This window comes from Agelaius phoeniceus, chromosome 21, assembly GCF_051311805.1.
Source record: "Agelaius phoeniceus isolate bAgePho1 chromosome 21, bAgePho1.hap1, whole genome shotgun sequence".
Taxonomy (NCBI): domain Eukaryota; kingdom Metazoa; phylum Chordata; class Aves; order Passeriformes; family Icteridae; genus Agelaius; species Agelaius phoeniceus.
This window is the reverse complement of record NC_135285.1, coordinates 9,819,554-9,832,342: the sequence shown is the minus strand read 5'-3', so window position 1 is coordinate 9,832,342 and position 12,789 is coordinate 9,819,554. Positions and strand designations below refer to the sequence as shown.

The 12,789-nt window shown below is 46.2% G+C and overlaps 1 protein-coding gene across 4 annotated transcripts in view; it reads right to left on the bottom strand.

Moving 5' to 3' along the window:
• The window catches only part of DAB2IP (DAB2 interacting protein), a 157,351-nt gene that overhangs the window by 120,005 nt on the left and 24,557 nt on the right, over positions 1-12,789 (bottom strand). Inside the window, exon 1 of one of the 4 annotated variants that reach the window (XM_077189397.1) lies at positions 6,454-6,846. The exons of the other annotated variants lie outside the window; for them this stretch is intronic. Within the exon in view, the coding sequence (XP_077045512.1) occupies positions 6,454-6,571 (118 nt within the window). The 5' untranslated portion in view covers positions 6,572-6,846. Of the gene's footprint in view, positions 1-6,453; positions 6,847-12,789 lie in introns of those variants that run through there. 4 annotated transcript variants of the gene reach the window in all.

The following is a 12,789-nucleotide window of genomic DNA, read 5'->3' as shown; positions in this document are numbered from 1 at the left end:
GGGCAATGCCCCCTGTGCCAAAGCGCTGCTGAGAACCCACCCTGCTCGCTGCTGTTCCCCATCCATCTCTCCCCTGGCTGCTCAGACTCTCTTAGCAATTGTTTCACTATTAGAAATTGTGGAATGTAAATCCTAATTTATTGTGACTGATCCTTTTATTTCCTCTGGGGGTGGGTGGGTATTTCTGCTCCTCTCCCACAAACCTGCTCTGCAAACACTCGCAGGTGGCAGCTGCACACTCACTCTGCAGTTTTCAAGCAAACAGCACCAGTGCCAAGGAGAGACAAGGAACATTAAAAACCAGTCGTGTTTTCACTTCCCAACCTATTTTTGAAACAGGAGGGAGCAGGAGAATGTTCTTACCTACACCAACACTGACATTTGCATTTTCCATCCTAAAAAATATGCCAGATCTGTGTTGGAATGTCTCCCTCCAGAACTGCCCTGCAGTCACTCCGAGGAGCAAATGGGCACTTGAACAGCAACACTGCAACCCTGCAGAGCAATTCAGCAATTTAGTGACCAACATTCACCCTCCTGGGGGCTTAATGCACCCCACCCCACTCTCTGAAATTTCATTTTGGTGTTCACCCGACTTTTAGCTGATCCTAGAAGCAGAGTTATGTAAATGAACACCAAATGTTCTCACTTCAAACACACCAGCCCCATCAAAATGTGTTCTTGTCTAAGGGTATAAAGGTAATAATTGGTAACCTTTGACTGCTAAAAATGTAAAGGGAAAAGATCTTTCATTTAAAACTTGCTCGTTTGGTTACCATGGACACTGCTTAATCATGAAGGATGACTATTACTTGTTCCTATAGAAACCAAGAAGCTCAAGAAGCATCCTGTAATTTAACTCCAGATGCCAAATTTTACACCAGTCCCCCTATTAGCACATTTGGGTACTTCAGAACAAGCCCAGGCTTGATCTCTGACTCTAAAAGAAATTCAGTGATGCAGAAATGCTGTAAGAAACCAAAAATATGAGCATGTAAGGTACAAAAGAAACTTGCACTTCACATAAATTGGTTTCTTCAAAAGGAAACATTAAGTGCTCAGCATCTGAGGATTCCTCTTTCAGTGCAAATGTTAATGAAGCAAAACTTTGGTTGTCTTTATTCCTGTCAGTGTTCCCCAAGTCCATACAATTGCAGGGCATGTTTTTCATCCAATTGAATGCTTCAATGCTCAACTTAAGACAAACTTCTGCAGCAGTGTGAGAGCCTGGGATTCCTAATGAGCCTCTGGGAGCTGCTCCTGGTCCCAGCCTGGCTCTCCAAACCAGACCTACAATAAGAACATGCCCCTCATGCAAGGAAAAAACCAATGGGCAGCACAAACCTGCAAAATTCAGGCCATGTGTTGCTCTAACAAGTCTTTTAGAGTTTATGCTTATTAGTAAAACCACAACACTTGTCTGGCATTGCTCATCACCTCAAAGCTTCACCTTCAGCACCAAAGAAATATTAGTCAGAATCTCTCTCTTGTGTAGGCCTGGGGGAAAAAAGCTTCCAGAAATGACCTGTGGCTGCCACTGCTCCTTGACCTCAGCAGCTCTAGATGGGGAATGGTTCACAGCTCTCAAAGAGCCATCCATTTTTCCATTCTCTGGTTCCCAAAGGGGCCTGAGGGAACTCAGTGTAAAAGCCTGACCCCGAGGCTGCACAAACCAGTGACAGGAGTCAGGAGTTCTGAGCACCTTCTTTCACAAGCATTCATACAAACACACAAACTATTTGTGTCTGACTCTAAAATATTCTCTGCAGTGTTGCAAGGGAGAGCAAACCACCCTCAGTAGTGTCTGAGCTGAAAAAAGCAAAACTGATAAAGCCCAAATGAGAACATTCCCTGACCCAGCTCGTTCCCATCTCTATTGAGAGCAGAGTGAATTAAAGGATTAGAGAGTGCCTTCAGTGCAATAACTTAGGGGATTAGTGGCACACTCGAAGACCTTCAAGGGAAATACAGGTTTAAAAGCTTTAAAAGGCAGCTCTGTGTCTAAATTGTTTGGACTGCCACAGCTGTAAGGAGACAAACTTACTCTAATACATGAGTGATCATGAAAAGTCTGCTGAAACCCCTTGAAGCATGTTTTTGGAAGCAATTCTAGTTTGGACTCAGACCAGGGTTTTTAACCTCTTTCTCATTTAGTACCCACAGCTTGCAGATAAAAACTCATTCTGCATTACTCGAGAGCAAATCTGCTCCTTCATTCCCTGCAGAGCAGTCAGCCCCTCTCAGGAACTCTGTCAGGGGAAAAGGATGGGACTGCCAGGAGGAGAGGGCTGGAAACAGAGATAAAGGGAGAGATGAGCAAAAAGTGACAGTGCTCCTGAGAGATTCCCCTGGGAACTTTTACAACTGGATTCATTTTTGATCTCGTAGGGATTTCTCAGCGAGAACACTCACTGAGTGTGGATGTTCCTGCATTTCTGGAGCAGGTGGGGCAGGTCAGGGTTTGCAGTAGGAGCAAAGGGAGTCAAGGCACTGCTGCCACCTCCTTCCTGCTGAAGGGTCAGTCCAATACATTTGCCTGCAATAAATTCACTCTAAATTTTTGCTTATTAAAGGGATTCTGAGATTAATGCGTTGTTTAATATAAAAACAATTCCAGAATTCCTCCACACACCGCTTCCCAAGTCATTAAATTTAGTCTCGATTTTTACTAGACAATGAAGCATTGAACAAACACAGCAAAGTCTCAGCTGGAGCACTGGTGCTAAAAATAGCACAGCTGTCAGTGAATATTTCCTATAAACAGCACAGCTTTAAACATTTTGCATATCTTTTCTATGGGCATCTGTCAGCCATGCTGTTAAAATTTCAATGAAAGACTGCAAGACTTCTGTGGTGAAACAGAAAATGCCACAAAAGAGACTTGAAAAACAAAGCAATGATCATTAAAAAGTGTAAAGCAGGAAGGTGTCCTTTTCCTGGCATTTAAAAGACACCACCCTTGGAAAAAAAAACCAAAACAAACCCAAGCCTATTGCTAACATTTAGTACTGGGCTCCCCACTTGCCTGCTCCCAGACCTTAAAAGAAAAACAAAGTCCTGCAGAGGTGGAAAGGGAGAAATTCCACCTGGCATTCCTTGTCCAACATCACTTTTGTGAACGTGCTGCAGAACAGATTTTCAGCTAGCAAAGATTAGTGGGAGGCGAGTGCAATATCAGTTGGCTTTAAATATAATAAAACCTCCTTAGTTGTTATGGCACTCTGGGACGTGCTGGGACAATTTTCCAATCGCTGCTTCCCTTGTCCCAAGCGAGTGCCTCAAGCTCCAAGGTATTGATTATTTGGGTATAAGCTGATCTCTCATTTATCACTTAAAAGGTTTTGATTTCATCAAACAGAGAGACAAAGACTAAATTCCAGCTGTTTTCAACAGATGTGTATCTGAATAGCCTGTGCTGAGAAAAAAAGCCAGCCTGACCTTGGCCTCCCAGCTCAGTGTTCAGTGCACTGAAATTCTGGGTTTTGCTGAAGATCAGTCAGTTTCCTCTTCACAGCTGCCATCAAAGGAAAGGAAGAAGAAAGTCTGTTTAATAAAAATCCTTTTCATAAAACACCTTGAAAAGCATCTGTGATAAACAGAACACAGAGCAAGACATTTCTGTCTGAGGCTGACAGAGGCAGAAGGATCAGGAACACTAAACCTTCAAGATCAGGAACTCCAGTGTTCTCTAATTCTCAGGGCTTTGATGCCAGCTGATTGCCTGCTGAGTTTTACACAAGAAAGCCCTGAAGCCAAAGCTGCATTTGGCTCAGAGATGGGACTGGGAATGGAGCACCGTGAGCGGTTTCTGTGGCAAAGGGAATTTTCAGAACACTTCCCACTGACCCCCATTCCTTCATCGTGTCCATGAGCAAGGAGAAGCAGGGAGGGATCCTGAAGAAAGCCACAGACCCAAGTGCAGCCACAAGCAGGTGCTGCTGTCACTGCAAATTCTCCTTCTCCCCTCTCTGCCTCCCAAGTACCTTCCACTGCATCAGATGGGTCACCTGGGAGTAATTCTAATTACTGCCATGATTCCTCCTGCAGTCCCACACATCTCTGAGCTGAACAGATGGCCCAGGGGTTCTGCAGGTAGAGTTTTATCCAACTGATGTTTACCTGCAGCACGTCCTGACTCTCTGTGAGAGCAGAGCTGGGGGTTTCAGGCACTGTCCTCCTTCCAGCAGAGATTTCCAGTGCAGTGAAGCCTGTCTGCTTTACTCCCCAACAGGCACAGTTTAAAGGTGCTGGAGGCAGGATCTCTATCCTCATCAGCCTCCTCAGAGCAGCCTTTCCCTCCTGCTTGGCTTTGCCCTGCCCAGCAGTGCCCCTGGTCAGATACTGCAGCCTGGGACCTCAGAGGGGCAGAGTGACAAACACACTGAGATGTGATGGATGTGTTAAAGGCACCAGGGCTGACCAGAGAGCTCCAGAACAGAGGGTGCCATCACAGGAACCATTGAACAAGCTGCTGTCACTGCCAACAGCTCCAAGTCCTGGACATTTTGCTGCACACTGAAGCAGGCTGGCTCCATCTGGAGTCCCAACACAAAGCTCTCCCCTCCCTCCCTCCCTCAGATCCTTGCACAGAAAATGCAAACTCTGCTCGCTTTGCCCAGCTGGAAGCACCAGGGCAGCTCTTTCCTGAGGGAGTGGCTCTCTCTGTACCTCAGGAAGCAAAACCCATTTCCCAAACTGGGTCTCATCCCTCCCAGAGCTGTGCAACCCCAGCCTGAGTTTTCCTGCTGTTCCTGGAGCCCCCAGACCCCTACAGTTCATCAGTTTTCCAGTGGGAACAAAACTGGTAAGGAAAGTATTCCTGCTGCATGGTTCCAGCCCTTCCATCACCCTGCCCAGCCTGGACAAGCCCCCCCTGACCTGCTCTGTGACACCACCACTGCACAACAGAAACAGATCAGAAATAGAGAAAATTCTCATCTGGCTTTGCAAATCCCTTTCAGATGTACAGATAAGAGGAGCTCAGCCACTGCTGAGAGGCAGGGATCCCACAGATAACACAAAATACTCCAGGAGAGATGAACAGCAACAAGATTTCAGCTGGTTCAAATCCAATTTCTTACAAACTTTCGGGCTGATTCCCATTTCCATCAAATCTGCCTGAATATTCCTCGTGTTCTTGACAAATGATGCCACTAAGTTCACTTTGGGTTACCTAAACAAAACTGAACACATTTAGTTTGTCACAGTAACTGAAATGACAGTAAAATATTTTGGTTTTGCACAGCACACAAATAAAGAGGGAAAGGGAAGTGGGACGTGTTTGGGAGTTTACAAACACTCCTCCCTGACAGGCAAAACAACACAAAATCATGCAAAGAAAACCACTGTCTGAAGGAAAAGCTGAAGCTCAGGCACTGATTTAGCTTCCTATTGTTTTCTCAGCAATGATTCAAAATCCTTAAAATTGTCCTGAGTGCCAGGAAAAGAGGAAAGAGGACATTGCACTGAGCTAAATCTTACAGTGCTAGAGTAAAGTTTAAAATCTGCTTCATAAATCAGAATTAACTGCATTGAGACAAGTCCAAGCCTGGATTTGCACAGACACCTGATGTAAAGTTGCAGTTGTGCTTTTTATTCACACAGTAACAAGAAAAAGAGAAATCTTTTCAGTTAATGGCTTTGATTAGGCTCACAGCACGATAAATACACCAGGACTGCCAGACTGCAGGGCAAACACAACCCTCTCCCCTCCTTTCTGAAAAAATTCAACAGGAAAACCCTCTCATACTCCCACTTTTTGGCTGCTTTAACGACAGGGAAAAGAACCAATAAACAGTTATTTCACAGCAGAAGCAAGAGAAAGGCAGAATAGCTGGTTTTAAAAATGCAACTGGGTCAGTTGCTGCCTCCAGTAGAAGGAATGGGCTGCCTGTGCCCTACAGAAACATCCCTCTGTGGACCTCCCTCCTGCTGCTGAGGACAAATAAGCCCTTTTAGAGCAGGATTTTTAAAAGTGCAAAGTGATTTGGGGCTTCGAGTCCCACAGGTTTCTGCAATGCCTCGGGAGCCCAGTCTTTAGGCTCTTTGGAAAATCCTACCCCTAAACTGTTCTCAGCTTTGTCATCTCAAGCCCCTGGTGACACTCGGCTCACGAAGAACAAGAAGTTCCAGCCATACATCTCTGCAGAGAGACCCCATCTCCTCAGCACGGTTTTCCAAAGCTCTGCAAGCATCCGTGAGGCCTCCAAACACCTCGCAGAAGCTCAGAGAGTTCCCTCAATGGCACTGAGCGCAGAGCTGAGCCTGGTTAGTTGGAAAGCCGGGCTTAGAGGCAGCACACGGGGTTAGAGCAGCCACGCCGGCCCCAGTCCCTCGCACACTGACCTGGTGCAGAGCCCGGGCCGCTCCCGGGGCGCGGGGCCAGCGCCCCTCCTCATCCTCACCTACCTACGGCAGCGGGCAGAGCACGGCAAGGAAAGAGCTCGCAATTACCCCTGCTAAGCCTGTTCCGGCTGCGGGATCTGCTGCGCTGTCTCTGCAGTCGGGACCTCCGGAGCAGTCGGTAGTAGTAGGACGGTCTCCCAGAACTTTTCCTGCTGTTCATGGACATTTTTGGATCTATTTTACACACACACACATGCAGGCACGGGTTCGCTCTCCCCTCTGGTACAGGAGCAAAACAGTCCCGGCGTTTTAATGAACTGGAGGGTGGTTCTTTGGAGGGGAAAGGGAGAGGGGGGAAGAGGAACTCTTCACTTGACACATTTAAAAAGAAAAACAACAAGAAGAAAACATAAAAGGGAGAGAGAGAGGGAAAAAAAAGCAGGCGGCACCGGAGTGCATGTCTCAGCCGAGGGAGGACTCCAAGCGAGCAAGATAAACTGTGCTAACAACTCCTGTCCCCAAAAAGATAAGGCTGCGGGAGGAGGAATAGGAAGCCAGAGCTGGCCTGGGCTCCTGAAACGTGAAGCATAGGCTGGAAGAAATCCTGGACTGGATCCTGTCCGCCAGGCATCTGATCAAAGTGTCCTGCAAGGATTCCCCGCTCCCGGCCCCGGCTCCGGCCGCTCTGCCGGCCCCGAGCGGCGGCCCCGAGCCGCGCTCATCTGCTGAGGAGCGATCGGGAAAGGCTGCGCTGGGGAAGGGGATAATGATTTCCTGGCCATGGGACACATGTTAATAATCATCATGGAGCAAAAGCCCCGGAAAATAAAGTGAAATTTGAGAGGGGAAAACTTTAATTAGAAGTTGAATGAACAGAGCTCCAGACTCCCCTGGAGGCCCATTTCCTTTCAACATTCAAACTGAGTTATAGCACATCCCACAAATTAGAGAAAGGGCCTATTTACCATTTGGGTCCTGATGGCAGCGAAGATTCTGCCTCCGGCTCATATTGCTCCATAAAATTACATTTCAATGGGCAGAATTAACACTTTAAGCCATGGAAGAAAATTAAACTCTCTCTCTCTCTCTCTCTATATATATATATTAAACAGATAAAAAATTTCACTCCACCTTTACTGTTTCAAAAGTTCAGAAGTGAATTGTCCAGAATCCCGCACCTAAGCTCCTTCCCTTGATGGCACAAAAATGACTCTGAAGGAAGTGACAGAAAACATTTCAGAGACCCAGAATGGTGGCCAAGAACTGAATGCATGGCTGCTGCTTCCCCCAGGCTGGCAGGTAACAGAGAAACCTCATCCGAGTGGGATGAGCTGCAAAACAACATCTGCACAATAACTCTCGGTGTTGTGTCCTCAGTTGTCATTTTTCCCAGACTTCTGTGCAAATTTATCTTTGTGGTGTCTTATGACCAGCCACGGGCTTGGCTGTGGATGAGCCCCGTTCCCCCGGAGCAGGAGCTGCAAAGCTTCCCTGGGTTATCCTGTCATGTACCTCCAGTAACGAGAGGCAGAATCTGCTCCAATTCAGCAACTGCACCGGGACAGGAGTCCCTTCCCCAGCACCAAGCATCCTCCCCGATGTTAGGGTTTCACACATTTCCACAGCCATGGAAAACATCAGAATTCCACCCAAGCCGCGCTTTCCTATTCCCATCGAGAAGAAAACCCGCGCTGTGTGTGAGCCGAGAAAGGCCCTTCCAGGAGGAAACCCAAGGCTCGCTCTTCCCTGAAGTCCATGCCTGGTTTTGAGGCCACATGTGAGGAATTCGGCGCAGCTTTCAGGCAGTGCAGGAATGAGCGCCCGGGAGGGCAGCGACAAGTTCAGGTCAGGGAGGCAGGGCCCAGCTGGACAGCGGGGGCTCCCCGGCCCGGCACGGGGACGCTGGCCCCGGACATCGCCCTGCGCACCCCGCACCAAGGAAAAGCCTTCACGTGCTGCTCATCTGCCCTCCCCTTCTCAGCCAGAATCATCTTCCTTTGCATATTGGGTACATAAAAAATAAAAATACAGGGACAACTCTAACTGTTTTCCAGATGAGCAGAGACTCGTCCTGTGCAGCTGATTCAATTCCCAAAAGGAGCTGAGAACATCCAGAACACAGTGATGGGAAAGGCTGAAAACACTGAGGTTTGGTAAAAGATTTGCTGTAGACGAGAACCCAAATATTCAGGTGTCTCTCTGCAATTCTGTGTCATAATAACTGGGATGAAAGCTCTGAAAAGAGTCTTTCACAATTATGCTTTTATCATTAGAAATATCTTTAAAACGGCCTATCCAATTTACTTTTGTCATTCCCAATAGAAAAAAAAAAAAAGGTACTGATGGAAATGAAAGTTTAAAGAAAACCATTTTAAAAGCTCACCCAAATTTAGATGATCTGAAAGGGGAAGGTTTGATTTTGTTTAACTGGAGCCAGGTGACTCATGCTCAGAGCTCTGGGGATGCAGCAGAGGCGGCTGCTGGGGATCTCCTCGAGCTCTGAGGGAATGTGGGGTGGGAACGCTCGGGGATTTTTATTTTCAATCAGCCAGGTACCTTCAGAAACACTCATACAGGTGACCACGAAGCAGGAGAGGTTAATGAGGGACCATAAACTACATGACAAGAGAAAGCAGCCCTATATAAAAGCAGAAATAAATATTTGGAAGTTGTGTTCCAGTTTCACCAGCTTGGCTCTGTCTCTCTCACTAAACAATATTTCTGAAGGATTTAACTTCAGCTACTACAGGATGAAGAAGTATTAAACATAATTATCTTTTTATCCTACAGCATCTTTTGTCCACCAGAGCACAGACACTTCTGCATATTTGCTTCTGCAAAGACTTGCTCAGTTGAATGTACTTAAAACACATAAACTTCCTCTTTTTCACTCAGGTAAAAAAAGAAATCCAAGGAATGTGCCCAATATCAAGTGGGGAAGTCAGTTATTTGCTTCTAATAAATAATGTCTTGACTTTCTTTAAGAAAGAGCCATAATGTATTTTTTAAATGTGAATGAAATAATTTCTCAGATATCACTATCCAAAAAGGAAGTACGGGAATGACACCTCCAATTCCCAACAAACTGAGTTTTGGATCACATTTAAATTTCCGCAGTCCTTGGTGGTGGGGATTCCCAACAGGCTGGCTCTGAGAGGCCAGCAGGAGGAGGCCAGAGCGTACCTGGTCCCTTCTGTGTGTGTTACACGGGCGGGCAGAGGGGAAGGCTCAGAGCCGGCCAGTCTCAGAGCCTGGAGACGTTTCCTGCACCCACCGTGAACTCGGAGCGGGGCAGAAACACCGAGGCTGACTCAGAGCACGGCACATTTCACATTTCCTGCCCACTTCCCAGCAGAACAATAGAGCTAAAGAACATCAGCTTCTCACATCAGCTTTCAGCAGCTGCGGGAGACCACAACAAAATCACTTGACTTGCTCTGCTGACACAGAACACCCCACTCAGGTAGGCTGGTTTATGACCTGACTGCTAATGATGCCAACAAAGCCAAAATCCATCTAAAGACTTGTGCTAAATTTCCACAGACCTAACGAAGCAATTAAAACACATGGAGTCCAATGCAATGGAAGAAGAAACTTCTACCAGAATCAAACATCCAATGCCTCAGAGCAGCCTGCTCCTTTCAACAGGAGGAAAATCCCAGGAGTGTGAAGTCTCCACTGTACAGCAAAAATACCAAACTGAAAAGAAAAATCTTGCACAAATCCCTAAATCAAACAAAGGCCCTCAGACGTAACTGGGAGCTGCACAACACTTCCCAGCACTGTGTCTTCCACACTGAGCTGCTGGCAGGAAATATTTGTGTAAGCAGGACTATTCTTCCCAAATATCCCTCATTACTAAAATAAAATGTTAGCAGTGATTCATTGAGTGATTAACAGAGTAACTTCAACTCTGGGTTTCCCAGGGTCCCCCATTTCCCTCTCCAAGACAAAACTGTGGCAGTTCTCTGCTGTGATCCTGGAGGGGCTCAAAAGCAACCTCAAAATCTCACCTGGTCCAACCTTCAGTGGCAAGAGAGCCCAAATGATGATCTTTGCCTTCCTATCTGCACAGCTAAATAAACAAAACCCACACCACCTCTAGGTTAGGAATCCAATTATTAGATGTAATAAAAAATTTCTGTAATAAACTACAAAATCCGCATTGACCTTGATCAAAATATTCAAATAACAAAAGAAATTAACTCCTAAAGAATATTTTTACTTTGTATTTCAGCAGCAAATGTGCTGTTGTGTTGCTGCAGGGAAGGAGTTGATAAAAGTCTGGCATCACTGCCTTTCTGTGCCAGATTTATGGGTTATTATTAGCAGAAGGCTCAGCTATTTATCCTGAGTTCTGTTACAGTGGCTTTCCAGGGTGGTGTGCTAAGAGGTCAGGGAAGAAGCCATGAACCCTTCAGGAGGCTCCTGCAGGGCATCACTCTCCTTGCCTGCCTGGAAGCTGAGTCTGTTCTAACCCAAGGAGGGGAGAGGAGGTTTTGCAGGAACCCCAGTGCACACAGAGAACTTCTCCCCTGTCAGGAGTGCCCTGGGCTCCGGGGAAGCAGCCGCTGCCCTCCCGATGCCATCTGCACACCTGAGGCTCCCCCTCAGCAAGAATCAGCTCTTGGGGTGTTTAATCTCATGACAACATCCACTGACAGCAGCATCTCTGCTGGCAAGTGAAATGAAAGATTAACTTGATTACACATGCTATGTAAAACTTATTTCCTGATTAATTAATAGATTAGGCACTTCCAATTCATGTTTAAATGCCTGATAATGATCTCACGCTCATAGAACAAATCACTGATTTATATACACACAATCTAAACTTCATTTTTCATGTGACAGATTATTTTCTTCCTTTCCTTGCCACATAATTTGCAAACTCCACTGCAAATATAGTTGCTCGTTTCACTTGCTTTTTGGCATCAGATGACTCATCCAAGGAATATTTTGGCAAGAATGATCTTTAGCCATCTTCCTTATCAGGCTGACATGACAGAGTAGCACAGAAAACACCCTCTGTTTTATAAGAATTCCCTGTTAACAGGTTGAAAAATGAAAATGTAGCTATTGTTTTTAAAGAGGGCTTTACAAAAGCGACTGGAAATCCTGCAATCAGTTTTTAAATACCATTGTGAGGGTGGTTTATTTAAATTTACGTTTTTCCTTCTGGCACAACAACACAGGGCTGCCCTCAGAGATGTTATTGTCCAAGAGCAGCTGATTGAAAAATGTGGAGAGCCTCCTTCAAACAACAGAAATATGAAAAACACTCCAAGAGCAAAGCAAGGGCTGGGATGTTTTGAAATGCGGAAGCTCAGAGCACCAACACCTCCAGTGCCTGAGCTCTCATAAGCCAGGATCCAATGCTGGGAATTCTCACCCTGCTGGGTCCTCACCAGCCCTGAGCAGGGAACTGGGTGATGATCTGATAAAGGACACTCCAATAAAAATAGCAGAAAATACCTAGCAAGGTACACAGTGACCAATAGTGCTCTTCTATTGCAGCATGAGCTCAAATTGGTCTTTTTTGATTCTCTTCCTGCTTTTTTGTACAGATCTTCCACTGACAAATATATGGAGTCTGTTATGTTCCCATTCCACTAATACCCCTGCTAAATTTTTAGAGAGAAAAAGCTACCAAAGCTCCCTCTTCCAACTGAATTTAGATCCTTTATTCTTCTAATGTACTCATTTTTCCTGGATTACCAAGTCTACCATGCAGCAGCCTTGTATGAGCTGGCCCAGAGGGTTTGTACAATTCATTGGTCAAAATGCCACACTGATCAAAGAAGGCAAAGTTTGTTTGGTGCTGTATCTAAGACAGTTGGGTGGCCTCAGAGCGATTTGGGAGGAGACACAAAGAGCAGCTTCTCACTGATACAGCTCATGCCTGGAGATGAATGGCAGTGCAGGAATCATCCTCCCAGGTCCTTCCTCCTGCCCTAAACCAGACCTTGGTTGCTGACCCTCCCACGGGGACATCTGAGGTGAACTCTGTGAGCAGAGAACACCACCTGGCAGAGCAGAGCACTCCCAGCACTGGGGATGGGGCACCACAAGCACTGGGCAGACACACCTGGGGTTTTCTTTGGAGAAGAAAATGCAAACACCTGCTGGAACTCCGAATGAGGATTTCAAAACAAATGCTACAAAGAATGAGGAGTTCAGTGGGACTTTGATACAGAACACCAGTGAGTGTGCAGCCCCTAAACAATGCACAGATATCCATACATAGATCTAGATCTATTTCTAGAGCTATTTATCCCAGGGCAGCAACAGCCCCTCTGCACTGCACAGCTCCCACCAGGATGCAGCCTCCCAGCTCAAACTACACAGTCAGTCTTTGCTAATCTTGGCCTAACTCAAAACTCTACTTATCTTTTCCTTTTTAAATCATCCCCAGGACAAGACTAGAATCTCTTTTGAAATGTA